Here is a 19,718-nt window from a genome sequence, read left to right as displayed (position 1 = left end):
TTGAAAGGTTTTAACTCCTGGGACAGCTCTGCCCTGCTGTGGCTTCTGCCAGATCAAATAATGGAGAAGAAGGTTGGCACTGCGGTCACAGCTCACCAGTGTCTTTGCAGTTTCATGCTGTGATGGATCAAACGTGAAGTTCTCTCTTTAGTGTTCACATCACTGAGCCAGTTAAGAAACGTAAGCCTATTTTCGTGCAGGGAGAGTTGCACGTTTTGATAAGAAGATGTGATCATCTTAGAGCAGAAATCCCTAACCTAGTGTTCTTTGAGGGCCGGTAGGGCCTTGCCCTCTAGCCTGAGCTCCCAGGTGGATGGAGGGGGGCAGGCCTCTCTCCAGGCAGCCGGTGGGGTGAGCACCTGCCACCAGCTTTCCTCCCTGCACACAGCGTCTGACTTACAAACATCTGGACTTACAAGGAAAACGTTGCCTAGGAATGTCCTACCCTCAGCCAACAACCCCCAGAAATCCCACCATGCACTTCTGCGGTGGTTGGGATTAGGAGACCCCGAAATATCGCAGGTGCACTGGACATGCGGGGCAGTTGTCAGAAGCCCCGGGTTCCCCTTTCCTTGTCCCTGTGTGATTGTGGGCTGATTTCTCAGCATGATCGAGCCCCCTTTTCCTAATCGGACAATTGGGAGTAACAGTACCTGCCCTACTGCTCCCAGGTGCACAGGGCTTCACAGTAGGGATGAGAGGCAGGCGGTCATGCCTCGGCCAGCCCGTCCTTACATCTGGCTGGGTATTTCAGTGCTGCTGCTATTCCCTGGCTCTGCGCTACTCTTTCCTCCGCATCCCTCTGCCTTCAGGCGAGTCCAGCTGTCACCCCACGCACAGGTACAATGACACACCTGCTGCTCCTGCTCCTCGCGGTGGTACTCGGCAATGAGGTTAAAGGGCACGGTGTACAGAGTACTGGACATCACGCCAAACAAGGCGCACAGCACCAGGGTGGAGTGCACATTTGGGAAGAGCCCGATAAATCCTGTTCCCAGGCCAAACAGCAAGTACCCCATGAAGTAAAGACCCTTTAATCCGACGTAGGACACCAAAGCTTTCTGAAAGTCTGTGGAGAAAAGAGAGGGAGAAGTTACAGCTGGCAGTGCCTCACACAACTCATCATTTCAGGCAATCCTCTCTTTTGAAGATTCACTTTTTTAAGGCGCCTTTTTTTATATATACTGAGTCAGGAACAAAAGAACCTTATCTGTGTTTGAAAACAGCTGGCTTTTGAAATCAGCTTTGCATCCCTTGCATAAAAAAGAGCTGGAAATTGCCTTGCTAGGTTGATTTTCATTCCCACAGGGAAGGACCAGGCACTGTTGAGCAGGCAGCTGAATAGAACCTGGGCACAGGAGAGGTAGCGGCAAAGCCGCCTTGACTCTGGGACCCTGGGGCTGCAGGATGGGGAAGAAAAGCAGGGGTCATTCTGATTCGCAGGGGTCTAGCCTAACAGGACCAAAATAACAACCCAGCCCTCTCTGGGCCAAGGCCCAGTGTCAGGTTGGAGGAAATTAAAACCACCGGATTTCACAGAATAGTCCAAGTCAGTTTCCTGGTCCCCACCTGAATGCTGTCGCACACACCTGAGGAGGAAAAGATGGACATTAACTGCAAACACTTAGTCCCTGACTTGCCAACCCATCCCAAGCTGGGGAGGGGCTCCCAGTGCCCCCACGCCCCTTCTCAACCCCCATCACTGGCTCCCTCATTCTCTGTAGACAACTTCCGTAACTTCTCAAAATCTCAGCTTCTTCATCTGAAAAGTGGGACAAATAAAACCCTTTTGGGGGGTTGTTGTCAGCATCAAATGTGATAAAATGTCTGTGAAATCACCCAGCCCAATGCGGAGCACCTAGCAGACAGTCAGTGGTGGCTGTGGTCATTTCAAAACTACAGGCTGGGTTGGAGGTGGCTGACTCAACTTGGGCCCACTCCCAGTAGGTAAACTTGGCTTGATCAGAAAGGTATTGTGTGGTAGAGCTCATTTCTAAAAATTGAAAATTCTGTTTTACAATGTTTTCCCCCACGGTGAGGAAAATCTCTAAAAAACTTTGATCTTCTTTTTTTAGTTGTTTTTAATCCATATGTTCCTTATCTTTCCCCTGCCCCATTCTAATGGAACACATGAACCCAAGGGATAAATGATACTTAAAATGTGCCTATTCAAGGCTGAGATTTTCCATATCTACCCAAATAATTAGTGGACTTACATTGCACAGACAAGAAACCTAATCTGTATTACATTTGAATCGATTATGAAACTAAACACTGTTACAGGTCATCTGATAGAAGGCAGAGGTCTGAAAGTAATGACAAGTGAGAGGCATTGCTTCCTCTTTAAATTCCCACCATGCCTGGAGGGCTGGTGTCAAGGTTAAGAATGAAAGCAGTAGAAAGCCAGGTCTGTTTCCGTTTGCTTAATGATTACATTTATGCAGAAAATGTAACCTAAGTTGTCTCAGTACCTAAAGATACCGCCAATATTCATTAGGGAAGTGCTCTTGTCCAAGTGTAGAGCCCAGCCAAGGAGAAGGCAAAGAAGGCTAAAGAGATATTGGCAAATGTAAGTAACTTCAGCACAAAGACTGAAAGTCTGGCAAAGAACGCTTTATTCACGAAGCGAAATCAATAAACGTGAGGGACACGCCGGCTTGCCCTCTGCTGGGTCTGATGCCCCCTAGTGGTTGTGTCCTCGCACTGTGCCGATAGCTGGGGATGGAGGGAAAGGAGGGATTCAAGTCTCAGCTATGAATAGTAGTGTGTGGTATGAACAATCGGCTGTGTTTCAGCACTCAGTGTTGCTATTCTCATTGATCTAAGAATGCCTGCTGTGCAAAGGACCTTGAAAGCAAATCCCTGATCACCATACCCTACCCCTCATCCCAGTAGCCAGACTGCCCTGCCAAGCTCCATCTGGATAGAAATTCTGGATTGGCACCTGATGTTATGTGCTCAGTCCAAAACAAAGGGTTGTTCGTGTGCTCTGGAATTAAAGGAAATGATTGATTCTGCCCAGGATGGGTGGGAGTATGGGGGAAAGATGTAAAAAATTTCACAGAAGAGATCATTTTTGAGCTGGGTCTAAAAGCATCATTAGTTGTCTAGGTGGGGAGGTAGGAAGAGCAGTTCAGTTAGAAGAAACCAAAAGCAGCAGCAAAGACACAGAGATGGGAAAGGCTTCGGAGTGAGTCCTCATGGGTAGGTAATCTATGTGGGAGTGGCAGAGGTCAAAGTGTGACCCATGCCAAACGCCTGGAACACCAGGGTCAGGGCTCTGACTTTCTGCTATGGGCACGGGAACCCCCTGAGATCCTTGAGTGGGTCTAGCTGGGATTTCATGAATAAAATTTTAGTTCTAATTCACAATGATAGGGATCCCATAGATTTGTACATGAATATAACTTCGGAAAACTATTCAAATAATAGTTTATTTTGTACACAGGGCTTTTAAATAGAAAGGGCCTGAAAATAACATGCTTTTACATTTTCAAATGACATGAAATTCATATAGGAACTCAAACTAGACTAATAAAATGGTATATAGTAGACATTCTTTGAGGGGAAGAAAAAGTTAAAATTGACACAACATTGAAATGCTAATTACTTGAGGAAAACTGTGTTCCTCTTAAACAAGAATGAGAGTTGTAGTAAATAGTGCCCCCATCCCTTGAAAGCACAGAGGGATCGATATTTATAATTTATTAGACACTTTTAGGCTAACGCTCCCTGATTCTATTTTACATACTTGAAATCTTCCTGGAATTTTCTTGAAATGAAATTTTTTTCATTTCACACACTCTGAGGGGAAAAAAAGAATGTGCTAAGGAAAATAGTAAGCCACCATTATTTGGTTATAACACATTTTAAAAGGATGAGTTATGGCTTTATGATTATTGGGCTCATGAATTCTTTATATGTTTCTGGTAGGTCCCCCTTTCCCAGTTGTGCTGTATTTGGAGGACAGTTTTTCTTATCTCAAAGCAGGCTTCCTGCTGTGCTACTCTAGGTAAAGCGCTAACCACCAGACATGGCGTCATTCTATATGTTCACCCTCCTCCCCCACAGGAAGCACGCTTCAAGGACAGGATATTGCCCCTGAAAATGGTAACAGGGATTGTCCTCCGTCCCTCCCCTCCCCTACCTGGGCCATACCTCTGCTGTCCCCAGGGCCTGTTCAAAAAGTCTAGAGCTCTGCCTGGGGTGCCAGCTATTCTCCCTACAATGCTGGAGGACCTCCCAAATTTCCACTCCAAATGGCGGACCTGCATACATTTCATTTACCAGAGATTTGACTCAATTCAATTGTATACAGATTTTGGAGATTTCCACACACCTTAGCAAGCACAAAAGGAGCCTGTGAGATGCTCTAGAGTTGGAGTACATCTGGTTGGACTTATTTAAAACGAATTGCAGAAATTCCTTTGTTTCTAGTGTCCTCACAGCTGAAAGTTGGCTAAGAGGGGGTTCACAGGCTCCAGATCCCATGGAAAGCTGGGACCTGAGAAGGAAAGCCATTGTCTTCAATATGGAACAGTGCTCCTGTAACCTAATACCTTGCCCGGCTGAGCTAAGGACATTTTACATGTTAATTTTGTCACCTAGCATATTACCCATCCCTCCTGTTTTGTGTCACCTACAAACCTGATAAGCATATCTATGACACTCTACCAGTGACCTGCGTCCTACCAGTGACCTGCGTCCAGTGGAACACAGACCTAGTGTTAGTCCTCTCTGCTGGGACTCTGTTCCTCATCCATCCAACATGTCATCACCTTGTTTACAAGATCTCCTTTTATTTTCCAGAGAACCTTGATCAGGAACCCACTGATTGCAAGGACAAAGTAATCACTGAAGAATCAGGTACTGGTCCTGTGACACCTAGAATTCGCTATGAAACAGATTTTATTTTCCTTTCCATGTGGTCCTTTCTAAAAGAGTATTTTTCTCTGACCTCCATATATTTATAAAGAACCTAGTATTTTAAAGACAAAAAATAAATATAGAAATATAAAATCCAAGACTCTGCTAGACCGGAGCCCTTAGAAGACAACCTTAGGAAGGGGACTTACAAGAATAAAGTGAGGAAAACATGGAGTTGATGCACAAGCCCCAACATCCAATCTCGACCCCTTTTTCGTAGATGAGAAACTCTGTGGAGTTGTGTGCACTGTAGGGATTCCCATGGTACACGATCTGCAAGAGATTTCAGGTTGTTGAGTGACAAATGCAGGGTGGTAGGGACCCCTTCTCATACGCACTGTTTCTCCATCCCTGGGGAGCAACATGTCCCTGCCCGAGGGCCCTTTCCTAGGGCCCAGAGCTCATTCTCTCAGGACCACATCGCCTGTCTCACCCCTTTATACCTCTACTCAAGGACTCTCAGGATGTCCTAATACCTACGGCATCGAGTCTGCACAATATCTCCCTGGATCATTAACACCCCTCCTTCCCCCAACAGCTGGCCCCACCCAACTTAGCCACCCTGCCATCCATCTCCTGGTACAGCCAACAGGCTTCTGACCTCTCCACACAGGCCATTCCTAGTCCTGCCTGGAATGTTTTCTCCCTCTCCTCTCTCTCTCCAACTCTTCCTCACCCTTCAAGGCCCCGATCACGTTGCACCTCCTGTATTAAGCCTGCCGTGATCGCTATAGCTCACATTCATTTTTCCCTATTTGTTGTACTCGATCAAGCACTGGTCCCATCATGTCCCCTGGTCATCCAGGTTGTAGGAACTGGCCTCTAGAAACTGTATGTAAGTCAGCTCCTTAAAGGTCCTCTTTCTTACACACTTACTGTGCCCGTCCTCCAGGTGGGCCCAGAGGCTCCACAGGTGCTGACTGAAAACTGATGCACTAGTCAATGAGTGTGCACAGACGCGTCAGTTACCTGGCCCATGAAGTCTGTGAAGAAGAGCATGTTGGACAGGAAGGCGGTCCATCCAATGAGGTGGCTGAGGCAAAGGCAGCGGTAGTGGGAAGGCATACTCACCAGCGCTCTCAGCAGGGACCTCATGGTCATTGTCCTCCCGGTCTGGAATAGACATGAAACAGGTGTGAGCTTCATGCAGACACAGCCAGCTGTGGGAGCCAGAACACATGTCCACATTACATATCTGTCAGTCAACCATCACACAGGGTCACACTTTCTGGGCATGGCACTCAAGTTTCCATGGAGTGGCCTCTGGGAGGTGTGGATACTTAGCAGCTTTGGGCCCAGAATGGGGCATTGGGGACCTGAGCAGGAAGGGTCTGGAAATGGAAACGTAAGAGACACCTAGCACCCTACCTTTCAATGACAGAACCGCTGCATGCAGACAAAGGTCAAAGACCTAACCTAACCTTAGATGATTACAATGCTTAGATTTCTTGACTTTGAAAGTGTGGTAGGCTGAATTCTGACATGGCCCCATGATCTCCGTCTCCTGGTATTGCCCCATGATTATGTTATGTTACACGGCAAAGGGATTTTGTAGACATAATTAAGGTTACTTAATCAGTGACTTTGACTTAATCAAAAGGGAGATTATCTGGGTGACCTTAACCAAATTACATGAGCTCTGTAAAAAGCAGAGAGTTTTCTCCAACTGGGAACAGGAGGGGAAGTCAGAGAGTTTCAAAGCACAAAACTTGCTAGCTTTGAAGGTAAAAGAGGGCTATGTGAAAAGATCTCGAGGAGATCTGAGTGACTCCTAGCCAACAGCCAGCGACCTCAATTCTACCAGAACCACAAGGACCTGGATTCTACCTGAATGAGCTCAGAGGCCAATTCTTCCCCAACTGAGCCTCCAGGATGAGCCTCCAGTTCTACTAACACCTTGATTTCAGCCTTGTGAGTCCCTGAGCAGAGAATCCAGTTGGGCCCACCCAGATTTCTGACCTACAGAACTATGAAATAATAAATGGGTGGTAATTTGCTATGTAGCAATAAAAAACTAATACAGAGAGCCAATCAGCTCCCTGCTCTTGGCCAGGTACCTCCTCCCAGTTTATTTCCCTAGATTTCTGCTTTCAGCCAACACATGTAAATGAGCCCTATGTGGAGTCAGAAGTGAGAACATTGTAGAATACATACACACACACACACACACACACACACACACACACACACACAGTAAATACAAATCCCCCCAATTCTTTAATTCAGGCTTAAATTATGTTAAAACCAGAGGTTACAATTTTTAGGTATCAGAAGTCTTGCGAGAATGAACATTTTTGAACTCTGACACAGCTGTTTTGAAATACAAAGAATGAAGCAGCCTTTAACATCCTGTCACATAAGAAACCAACATCAAGAATACTAAGTAGTCACCTGTCTGAGGACACTGAGACTATAGACATCAGCCATAGTGGGATGATAGGTCTCTCTTGTCAGATTTTTATTTATTCTGAACCTTGACATAATTAAATCGAATCTTAGCTAGTTTACTTATAAGACAGTCTCCAGAGAGTTTTTCTTTTAACTATAACAGCATAATGTTTGTATAACTCTTAACCTAAGACGATAATGCAACCTTGCTGCAGAAAATTGTGTTTACTTATGGTAGGTTTGCTGTGTAAATTAATTTTTTAATTCATCAATTTTATAGTATTTAAACTAGTGACCATGACTGAACTAATTTTGTTATATTTAATCAGTATTTAAAAGTATAGATGTTCCTTTGGAATTAGGAAAAATAAGTGTTTTCTTAATGTAACACATGGTACCTATCAAAATAAATAGTGACCATAATAGAAAGTCATTGCAGAATTGCTTATTTTTCCTTGTCCACAGGAAGAAGCAGCTAAAATAACAGCCTGATTGTCATACCTCACACTGAATGATTTATCTTCACTTTCCTTCCCTTCTTTCCAAAATGCAAAAATTTTAAAAGTGAATTTGGCAGGCAAGTATTCAGCTTCATTCCAAATATGAATTTCTGCTTCTGCCTTATGTATAATTTTCAGCCTGCTTTCACTGTTAACCTAATTTTCCCTTTCTTCCAAAAGTAAATACGAGCTTTAAAATTGTGCCTAGTATTTCTGCAAAAGATGGGAATGTAAATATTCAAACCTCCTTGGGTATTTTAACTCAGAATAACAATTCAGCTGGCATCTCATTATTCTCTGACTTATCAGTTCCCTTGGTAATGCCCTTCGATAATTCTGAGCCCATGAGAGATGTTTTGTTGCATGTATTGTATGCCTTTGTCCACCGGAGATTGGGTGGTGGGTTTATAAGTGAAAAAAGCACACAGGCCCGGGGTGGGAGGGACTCACAGGAGTCCATTCCAAAGGAGATTGCGGAGATGTTGAAAGGAGCAATGATGGCATCGAGGAACTGCAGGTGGGTTTCATGGGATCTGGTTTGAACTCTGAAATAATTCAGGCCTCTTTTCATTAAAGAAAAAAAATCCCAGCTCTCAAGCTGCACAGCCACCCTGATTCTAGGAAGTGATGCCTTTGACGAACCATGGGAGCCGGGGCCCTGGCCCTGACATGGTGCAGGCGCCCACTGCTCAACTGGAGGCCCCAGAAGCACATTTGGAATAGAAGTCGGATGCTTGGCATTGAACCTATGTTACTCTGTGTTTGTAATTTTGTTTTTTTAAACCACATAACAAAACCACTCAGAGCTTACAGCGTTGTGTATGTGGCACCTACTAGAAAGTTAATTGTATTTCATGCATTTATTTCCTTACTAGCGTGGAGGGTTTATGCCTCTCAAAAGGCTCCTGCTAACTTGTTTTACTTGATCCTCCCAACAGCCCCTGGTGAGTTATAACCAATCAATGGGGCAAAGAGGCAGTAAGCATCTATCAGGGTGATATCTCCTGATCTTTAGGAAAGCCCTGACTTGTTTTGCTCCTTAAACTGTGAAATTACTTGCAAAGTAAAATTTGTCCATTATAGAAATGTTGAATCTACTGAAGGGTTTAGAAAAGAAAATTAAAACCACCTGTTAGCCTATCATCCAGAGAAAATAACTTCAATTAACATTTCAGGTTTATATCCTTCCTATTTTTCCTCTGTATGTGTGTAGATTTTCCCAAAATGGAGATCATCTTGTGTGTGTGTGTGTGTGTGTGTGTGTGTTTTGCCTCATATGTCTTAGATAAATCTTCAAAAACACACCTTTTAATGACCGCATGGGTTCACTGCCTGGCTAGCCCATGAGCTCCATGCTGTCCTGCAGAGCTGTACAATAAGGGGAACCCAGTCTAACAAGCAATCTGGGAGTTCTGGTCTCTGAGCAAAGGATGCAGGGAGTGGGGGTGCTTCCCGAAGCAGCCTGGGCTACGGGAAGGTGGTCAAGCCCGGTCTCTGGAGACCTAGACTCTATATTTTCTCTATTTGCTGTGTGATCAAGATAAAGGCTTTATCCCAATAACCTTTCATGTCCTCTTCCTATCATGGAAAACACTACACACATGCTAGAATAGGAGCTACTGGCAGAATCGGATGAACAGATTATTCCCTTCCATTGTATTCCCTTCAAATACACCCTGTATTCCAGGGTGGCATGGAGGAAGGCAGGCTGGTACCCTGCAGAAACATAACTCTAACACAGGTATGATCGGATAGTGAGTCCTCCCGTTGTCACACCCTACTTAGTAAGCAGTTCGCCAGCTCAAACCCAAGTAATGTTAAAGTTTATGTTTGCATTGATTTGAAGAAAATACTAAGCAAACTAATAGAACAAAGCACTTAACCTTGAGAAACAATTTTACAGACTTTGATAATTAGCTGCTAAGACTGATGGCTTTTATTCATATACATGAATAAAATAAAATACAAATAAAAATGAAGTTTTCTATTGACTACAAGTAGCAAATATATCTCCTTGAAATACCATTGAAAGAAAACACAGTTTTCAACCATTATAAATCACTTAGCAAAATGCAATGTGATATCCTAGATTGGACCCTGAAACAGAAAAAGGACATTAGTGGAAAACCAATGAAACAGCAATGTCCACTGTTTATTTAATAGCATTGTACCAATGCTAACTTCTTAGTTTTGACAAATGTGTCAAGGTTATGTCTGATGTTAACATTAAGGAGAAGCTAGTTAAGAGTAAACAGGAACTCTCTAAGCAACTTTTTTGTAAATTTAAAAATATTCAAAATTATACACTTATTAAGAAAGTAAGACAATATATAGTTGCACTTTGCTAGATGACAACTCTGGCACAGGGACAGGGTCTGTCTTGCTCACTAGTGTCCTGATCCTCAGCTGTAGGTTCTCAGTTAATAGTTGTTGAATGAATGAATGAATGAACGAATGAGCTGTGTACACAATGTGACCAACTCTGGTGATTCTTATTATTCACCCAAACAAATTCCAGCAAGATCCATATTTCAGATGAGCATTTCTGCTGCATTCATTCAACAAACTACTAACGGAACATCTGTTGCCAGCTTCCTGCATGCCAGGCACTGAGGTAAACATCAAGAACAGGAAAACGGGCGAGAGGCCACCTGGGAGCTCTGCCCTCAGGGAGTTCCCTTACCACCTGGTGGGGAAGACACAGACAAGTTAGCAAACAAGACAGAAGGTGAAATGACTCCAACTGAAGACTCAAGCCCATAAACGAGTAGGCAAACTGCAGCTCGCGAGCCACATGTGGCTCTTTGGGTACGTTCCGTCTCAAAAGTTTGCCGACCCCTGCAAGAGCCAATCCTGTCTCTCATAACTATTTAAAAATTATTCGAGAGCCATACATATATTTTTACGTAATCATCATTATGTGAATAATATCCTTTAAAAATTTTATAAATAAAACTATGATAGTTTTATTTTCATTTTCAATTTTACTTCAGAGCCTGTGGCTTGCGAGCTGCAGTTTGCTGACCCCTGGAGGCTGTTCCGTCTCAAAAGTTTGCCGACCGCTGCCATAACACATGGAAACAAAGGAGCCCTGGGCTGGGATACTGGGGATGGCAATGCAGAGTCTTTAGAAAAAAGCAGGGATTCTTGAAGAGAGCAAGACAGGGGAGAGTGTGACGTTAATAAAACTGCATTCATGTGAAAATATGTGGCAATTCAATTTTTCATTCCTTTTAATTATTAAAAAATATGCCCCCCAAATTCTGCCTGTTCCAATGCACCAAACTTGCCTAGATTTTAATTCTGAATTTGTGATGCTTTAAAACAGGAAACAGACTTCTATAACACCATTTGTAAATCACTGGGCTAGGTGTTTTCACCTGCAATCCTTCATTTAACCCTTAGAAGTCCTCTGTAAGGGAGACAGCATTGTCTTCACAGTTGAAAACACTGAGCTCAGCTAGGTTAATTTTCTGAAGGTTACGCAGCTACTAGGATGAGGAGCTAGTGAACTGTCAGGGACTAACAAATGGCCACCAATCCGTGTCTTCCTTTCTTAGGAATAATGGATGTTTCAGGTGGGTGGATGGCTTCTAACTCAAGGCTATATTCCCCATTCTACTTGCATCTCAGTGTGGCCATGTGACTAAGTTTTGGTCAACAGTAGGTAAGCAGAAGTGATGTTTGCAACTTTTGAGTTGCATCCTTAAAGGGAAGGATCATGTCCTTCCCTTTCGTCCTTCCTTCCTGCTGGCAGAAATATAGATGTAACAATGATAATGGAGAAGTTATCTTGGATCTCAAGATGAAGCTCTCTGTTCAAAATGCAAGTAACAAAACAGACAGGTCCAGGTACCTTTTGAAATCAGTAGGTTAGCCCCAATCCAGCTATCTCTGGACCTTTATAAGAAAGTTACATCTTGTAGAACTTACTAGGGTCTCCTATACGCTAACTCATTCAGGAGCCCAGATTGAAATCCTGACGTGACTGTCCCAAAGCTTTGCCCCATTCACTAGCAAACACTTCTGGTAGCCCCTGGCAACTTTTCTTTCTACTATACTCACTGCCTCCCCCAAATTTTTGTCAGAGTTTTCCTTCAAACCCCTTTGCAACTTGTTTTCCAAAATATAAATCTCTTATTCTCAGATCTTAAAATTTGCCAATAACCTCCTTCTTTTCATCTGTCCCTCTCTCCCTCTCTCTCCCTCCCTCCCTCCCCTAGGCAATTTCAATCACTTCCCATGCCTTATGTGTCATGTTGGAATCTTCCATAGCAACTGTTGCCCTCTCCCTTGAACTCAAAACCTACATGTTCTCCTACCTGCCAGGCACGTCCACTGGCATCTGAAATACACTCATCAGTTTTTCCATCTCTGTCTCCCTGCATATAACCAGTTGCCCTGTCCTTGGCTTTATTCCCTCATGCCTCTCCCACTTTCCCTCTCTTTCATTCTTATTGCCACTTCCCTGATCCAAGCCCATCATTACGTCTTATCTGGGGCCATGAAGGTAATCTGCTAGTTTCCTCTTTACCCCCTATAATCAGCAGCCAGACAAATATCCTTATGGTCTAACATTCTGTGCCTGAGTTCATCTTCCCTGGTCTGATGTTCTGAAAAGAGTAAGAGACAGGAGGACAAGAGGAAAATGTACACATCTTCTTTGAGGTACAAAGCTTTAATTCTAAGGGATAATAGATACTGGGGATTTGAGGATTCAACTGCTTCACAAAACTCTTTATATCAAATAAGCAAACAAAACAAAGACAAAGAGTAATTTAAAAAAAGAAGAAAAAGAAGAAATGGCAAGCACAAAAATATTTTTTCCAAGTAAAGAAAAAAGAATTTTGGAATACTATTCTGCCATAAGAAAAGATAAAATAGTGCCATTTGCAACAACATGGATGGATCTTGAGATTATAACGCTAAGTGAAATAAGTCAGAAAAAGTCAAGAACCATATGATTTCACTGATATGTGGGATATAAAATTGAAAGCAACAAAGGAACAAGACAAACAAACAAAGAAACAAAAACTCATAGACACAGACAATAGTTCTGTGGTTACCAGAGGGTAAGGGGAGAGGGGGGTGGTAGATGAGGATAAAGGAGATCAAATATATGGCGATGGAAGGAGAACCGACTCTGGGTGGTGAACACACAATGTGATATATAGATGATGGATTACAGAATTGTACACCTGAAACCTATGTAACTTTGCTAACAATTGTCACCCCAATAAACTTTAATTAAAAAAAAAAAAAAGAAAAAGGAAAAAGAATTTGCATCTTTACCTGTTCAGCCGCATTTTTGTTTTTTACTCCCTGCATCTCCAGCTCTGGGTTTACATAACCGTTTTTCACTTTCTCAATAGACCCATACTCGTGCAGTCTATCTGATGATAATGAAGGGTCCTGGGGCGCTTGCTGTGGGGGAATGTCCTTTGCAACATCTCTAAGTGGGGCTTCAGGGATGCTGCACAGATGGATAGTAAAACACAAAGTGAGGACCAAGGCGGAGAAGAAGAACATGACTTGGAATTCTGTGCCCAGCACTCTTCCCAGTTTCAAATGTGCCCAGTCGATGGCACCCAAAAGGTAACCCAGGGCACCTCCAAAACCTGGAAAGCAAGAAAGAGCTGTATTAACATATTTATGTACAACCATCTTCCCTTTCCATTGAGCCCAGGCCCCTCCCTACAGTGGGAAAGCTCCCTGGGGACAGCAGGGGTGCCTGGTTATGACTGGATTAAAAGGCAACACAGCAACAGGCTAAGACACTTGCAGCCAAGAAGCGTGGTTTCAAGGCTCAGCTCTAGCATGTACTTGCTGTGACCTTGGAATTCCTCACTCATACTATGGGATGACAATAAAAAATTAACCTACTAGTAGAGTCATAACTGGAAAATGCAATGGTGCCAGACATTGTAACTGCTTAGTAAAACTGCCACTATCAGAATTCTTGTGGCCTTTCCAAACTATACTCTCTACACTGCTTAAAAACAAACATACCTGACCTTAAAGAGTCCCCCAAAAACCAATTTATGACTCTAATAAAATATAATTATTTGTATTGTCACTTATCTATTAATAAGCTTTCTAGGGTGATGCAAGTTTTCAGAGATCAAACAGCCTTGGACTATGTCTTGTTTCCTCTATTAGAAGCTAAAGGTATTGTTCCAAGCTGATAACCACAGAACAAATAAGAACACAAATCTAAACATGAATTTTTTAAAACCCTATTATCATCTCACAAAACTCTGACCTGCCGTTTTCCTGGGGCTTGTTTTATCTACTTATGATTAAAGATAGTGTGACTTGAGGGAAGGGCTCCTCAAAACTGATCCTGCCCCAATGGTCTAATAGTTGAAATCCTGTTATTGGTGATTCATTCTTTTGGGTTCCTGTTTTAAGATGCAAGTGTTCCTGGTATGGATGAGACTTTATCCAGCTCAGGTCCAAAGCAGTAAGTGCTCCTCAGATGCCCCTCTGGGTGGCTGGCAGGCTAGCATCGGGGGAGTCTGAGGACCCAGAGGTGAAGGAGGCATGTACCACGGGTGGGAGCAGGTCCAGGAAGTAAAGAGGTGGAGGCAAAACACACTTTCTACCTCCATCACAAGCTTACTTAGGGCTGATCCTCCTGTCAGAAACCTTTAAATGACAAACCCCCATCATGTCATACCGAACACAAATGTCTACCTGGACAGATCAGCTTATTTTTGTTTTCGCTTTTCTTGTGTGAGTGAAGTCTCCATTTTATTTCCCAGATAACGACAACATTCTCACAAACCAGAGAATCAAGGAAGGAAACAGAACTTAAGGAATTCTTTATCCCTAACCCTAAATACCTAAACTTACATAAATCGTGACCCCAGAAACACAAATCTAAATGACAAGTACCATGAATTCTAATTTATCCAGAATAGTGGGAGAATGGACGATTCTGGTCACTTCACATTCTGGTTAGTTGCAATTTACCAAAGAGGATATTTACAGATGACCAACTTTTAACCATTGAATTCCAAAAATAAAGCATCATTACCATGCCCTGAGTGCCAAAGTGTATTGAGGTGGAATTATGGGAAATTGTGGCCAGTGGTGTGCAATGAAGTAAAACATACGTGCTCTCCCAACAGGAATACATGGTCTAGTTATGGGTGATGGGCATATACATAAACAGATAAATGGCACACATGGTGACCTGTCCTGGATGGTATGTGCCCAGGAGCTGACAGGAAGGGGAGGTCCTTGAGGCAGCCACACTCCATTGCTGATTCAGAGGGCAGTTCTGGGACTGGTGGTGCCTCTGGATCACCGGTAGACGATGACTCTCTTTATGCAATGGTGGGGATACCAAGGGTTTCAGGGGTCATGTGCTGAGCCAAGCAGTCAACCAATAAGAATGCATTAAATGCCCGGTACTGTTCAAGGGTCTATCTAACTCAGGGTTTCTCAGTCTCGGCACTACTGACATTTTGGGCCGGATAACATGCGTAACACACGGTGTGATACGGAGCATTGTCATGATGGAGGATGATTTACGGCACACTTTCTCTCAACTGTAGCTCACACCCGACTGACTGCACCGAACAGGTTGAAACTTGTCACACACTGTTACTAAGGTTTGATGCACCGTTTTCCTTATTGAAGATCCCTGCCTTTCCATTGGATGGCATTCAGCAACAGCATTAACTGTAATTTGTGATCATAATGGAAAGGCTCTGTGTCACACATCGCTTCTGGTATACGGCAATTTTTGTCAAATAAAAACATTACAGTGTGTCCTCATCCATCTTATTCACCGATCTGGCACTGTGCGACTTCTGGCTCTTCCCCAAAGTCAAAACGACTCAGGACACTGAGGCAACCATGACAGCACAACTAAAGACACTCAAGAAAGAGGACTTCCAGAGCTGCTTCAGGAAGTGGCAAGAACGATGGGATAAGTATGCTTGAAGCGATAGGGAGTATTTTCAGGGGGATTAATGGCAATGTGTCTTTTACTGTAATAAATTTTTTTAAAATTTAAACATTCACCATAGTTTTTTATCACACCTTGTACAGTGGCAGAACTGGGGCTAAAACCGAGTGCCCCGCTGACTTCCAACAGAAACCCAAACTCCAAAACCTCAACCAGAAGCAGGAAAGAATGACAGATGCTCCTTGACTTACAATGGGGTTATGTCCTAATAAACTATGTAAATTGAAAATATCATAAGTTGAAAATGCATTTAATACACCTAACCTAATCATAGCTTAGCCTAGATTACCTTCTACATGCTCAGAACACATACATTAGCCTACAGTTGGGCAAAATCATCTAACACATGAAAACACTGCAGAGTACCGGTTGTTTACTCATGTGATCGGGTGGCTGACTGGGACTCACTGCTGCTGCCCAGAATCACAAGATAATGTCTAATGCCTATCAGTATCCCAGGAAAAGATCAAAATCAAAATCTGAAGTACAGTTTCTACTGAGTGGTATTGTTTTCACACCATCGTAAAGTCAAAAACTCGTAAGTCAGACCATTTTAAGTCGGGGACTGTCATACTGCACTGACGGTGACAATTGACCTAGAGGTGGCTGAAAGGACTTAATCATTCTAGGCCCAGTGATGAGAATCGGCGGATCATTCTGAGGGCTGAGACTTGGCTTACTGCTGACCTAGTGCAGCGTGTGACATGTATTGTGGAAGAAATATGTATCCCAAACCTGAAAGTGAAAGTTGTTAAGTGCCTGATTTTTAAGATACCATCCTAGGGCAGTGCTTCTTAAACTTTAATGTGCACATGAACCATATGGATGTCTTGTGAACATGCAGGTTGTCTTGGTCCAGTCAGGCTACTATAACAAAAATTCCCCTAACTTGGTAGCTTATAAATAACAAACATTTATTTCTGACAGCTCTAGAGGCTGGGAAGTCCAAGGTCATGGCACTGGCAGATTCGGCGTCTGGTGGGAACTGGCTTCCTCACAGGCAGCAGTCTTTTCACTATAACCTCACTTGGCAGGAGGGGCAAGGGAGTACTCTTGGGCCTCTTTTATAAGGGTGCTAATTCCAGTCATGGCTCCTTGCTATCTAATCACCTCCTCAAGGCCCCACCTCCTAATACCATCACACTGGGCATTAGGTTTTCAACACATGGATTGTTTTGGGGGGGTGGGGACACAAACATTCAATCTGTCACACAGGTTCTGATACTGAAATTCTGCATTTCTTTCAAGTCTCCCAGTGACACCAATGCTGCTAGTGCCAACACTACTCCTGAATAGCCAGGTGACAGAGCAGTTTCCAAACGACCAGCTCTACCCACATCTGGCATTCTTGGGGAACAGGACTTTGTTGTCACAAGATATTTGACCAATAAGCTACAACTGATGAAGCACGATGTGCAGTCCTCTAAATTTAAGGTTACTTTGCAGACATTAATAGGGTTCTATGATTTGTGTTATGTTTTATAGCCTCATAGAAAAATTACCCCAAAACGATTACAGAGGACTTACTGCTTTCTTGCCTTGTAGGTTAATTGGATCTAATCTAATCTAGCACTTTTTTCTTTTGTTAAACACACACACACACACACACACACACACACACACACATATGCACGCACGCACGCGCGCCCTCCAAGCACTTGGGGAAACTGTTCTTCATGTCTTCCTCGTTGTTTCTCTCATTAATTAGTTAAGTAAAACTTTGACACATGCAACAAGTAGGTTAGAGAATTTCTAAACCTTTTTTCTCTTGGTGGGGGGAGGTTGGAGTAGGGAGACAACATAGGCAAAACTGTTTTGTTTGTTCCAAAGCTACCGTGGGATGTAGCTAAAAGTTCAACAGAACATACCCTGAAGGAATTGTGGGCCATTGGAGAAAGTATTCCAATAGATACCATATTAAAGCTCTGGATTAAACTTTATCTATTTATATTAATACCTCCAGATATGATAAGGGCCAGTAGGGGTCTGTAGAGATTAATTGAATGCTTTCCTTTTTGCTTCCTCTGCTTAAAGTAAGGATTTTATCTTCAAAGATAGTCTCCTAAACAAAGCCCAGTCATCTCAGCTACAAAAAAAGGCTAACACCAACTCCAACATCTATATCCAGACTTCACTTATCTCTACTGCCAACCTCAGTCTCCCTGGAATTAGTCACCAGGCCATTGGCCAAACCATAAGCTGGAGCATTCAAAGGACATCTGCTGCCACATTAGATAACAGGCCTTTACAAAGAAGGACCCACAAGTGGTCCAGCTGCCTCCTTTCCAGAGCCAGGCTGTGTTAGCAAACTCAGACCAGAGCTTGCATACTCGGAAGCATTAAGAAAAAAAAAACAAAAGTTAAAAGAGGCTGGGCCTCACAAGTTACCCATTCTTCCAAAGATGTACAGGGGACAAATTCCTATCATTACAAATAAAACTTTTGAAAGCCCTGTGGGGATGGAGGAAATGAAGTAAATATGAACATTTGGTACTGAAGCCTTTTAAATGGCTCTTTGCTCCAGGCCTGGGACCATCTACCAAGAATATTCACAACAAACATTGTGTCAAGATTCACAGCCTGTGAGGAAACAAAGGTTCAGAAATCCTGAGGACACTCAGCAGTTAAGAGGAGCCAGGATTTGAACTTGTGTAGCCTTTCCCATTATACTTCATTCCGGCCTCCTGTGTGGGATACAGCCCGTTGTTAAGGATGGTGAGGCCGTGGGCTCAATTTTACAGAAATATACTCCATAAGAAACACAATGGAGGAATTTCCTTCTGGTGTGTGTGGGTTCCACAGCCTCAGATGCACCCAGAGGTGAAGGCCTGGGGTAACAGGATGAGGGTGGGGTCCCCAAACCCACCATGGCTACTGCGTATTCCAGGAAGGAGGGTAGGCAGAGTTGCCTTTAAATATAAGAGTCAGAAGAAGCAGGAGGATGAAAATGGCCCCCTGGGAGTCGGGAGTGGGTGGGAGTCAGACATATGCTAGGAGATATTTTGGCAATGAACCCTTTGACACTTATTTGAAAGCATCTGAAATTGTTAGGCCTAGACTACCGTTCTGAAATAAATAAAAAGAATTTCAATTTACTTGGATGATTGGATTTCTTAGGTGAAAGATATCTTCAGTGTTGGTGAAAATCAAAATGGGCCCTGACACTGAACATGCCTTTATCACAAAATGCTTGTTTGAAGCAGAATGCTGTAGCCATCTCTTCACCAAGCTCACGTAAATTCGGGAGGTCTAGCAGGTATGCAAAGACAGGGCAGAGTGATAGTGCACTGCTTGTTATTTTCACTCCATCTTTTAATGTGGTCTGCCATTCACAGCAAGAACACTATGGTCGGGTCTCACATCCATGTTTAACTCAACAGAATTCAACTATTAACACTTTGAAAAGAGGGAGAGGGCAAGAGAGTGCAAGAAAGACAAAAGCACATTTTAAATAACATGGGTGACCCAATCTGCTATTCCATTCATTGAGCCCATGTCCAGGAGTAAACATTAAAGAGGAGATGGATCTGCAGATATATTTATATGAATCCATCACTATGCAGGTCAGTATACACAAGACAAGGCATACAGTATTTCATGGGTGAGATGAGAGAAGTTTACAAATAATGTAGACTCTGGGATTATCACTTAGGCAGGGACTTGAAGCCTTAAAGACGGTGAGAGGCTTCACTGTACTGTTCCGAAGAGGAAGGTGTCTTAAGTTGTTTTTTTCCTAGCAGGGAAAAGAACTTGCTTTGAGCTATCCACACACCCTCAGGGGCCCCCTATACCCCAAGACAGTTGGCTGAGGTTCAGAATTTGGTGTTGGTCATGAGACAAAGCAAGAAAATAAATGAGCATTATTCATCTGGTTGGTACAATTTGCCATGCAGTTTAACTTGATATAAAATTGCATGAAACACAAG

General features: G+C 43.2%; 1 protein-coding gene across 1 annotated transcript; it reads right to left on the bottom strand.

Moving 5' to 3' along the window:
* Window positions 1-6: 6 nt before the first annotated feature.
* SLC45A2 (solute carrier family 45 member 2) lies at window positions 7-13,478 on the bottom strand. Its single transcript, XM_019647854.1, has 4 exons — window positions 13,107-13,478; window positions 5,896-6,039; window positions 5,076-5,199; window positions 7-1,069 (listed from the first exon to the last, which is right to left on the bottom strand). Exons 1-4 carry the CDS (start codon window positions 13,476-13,478, stop codon window positions 732-734), a joined length of 978 nt encoding a protein of 325 aa, XP_019503399.1. The 3' UTR covers window positions 7-731.
* Window positions 13,479-19,718: the final 6,240 nt, after the last annotated feature.

The sequence above is a fragment of the Hipposideros armiger genome, unplaced genomic scaffold, assembly GCF_001890085.2.
Source record: "Hipposideros armiger isolate ML-2016 unplaced genomic scaffold, ASM189008v1 scaffold_117, whole genome shotgun sequence".
Lineage (NCBI taxonomy): Eukaryota > Metazoa > Chordata > Mammalia > Chiroptera > Hipposideridae > Hipposideros > Hipposideros armiger.
This window is presented reverse-complemented; position numbering and strand designations above follow the sequence as displayed.

Coding starts and splice junctions, on each gene's coding strand:
- SLC45A2 (XM_019647854.1), bottom strand. CDS start 13,478: ATGGTTGTACATAAATATGTTAATACAGCTCTTTCTTGCTTTCCAGGT. Junction 6,040..13,106: donor ACAAAAATGCGGCTGAACAG/GTAAAGATGCAA, acceptor TGTCTATTCCAG/ACCGGGAGGACAATGACCAT. Junction 5,200..5,895: donor TCACAGACTTCATGGGCCAG/GTAACTGACGCG, acceptor AATCTCTTGCAG/ATCGTGTACCATGGGAATCC.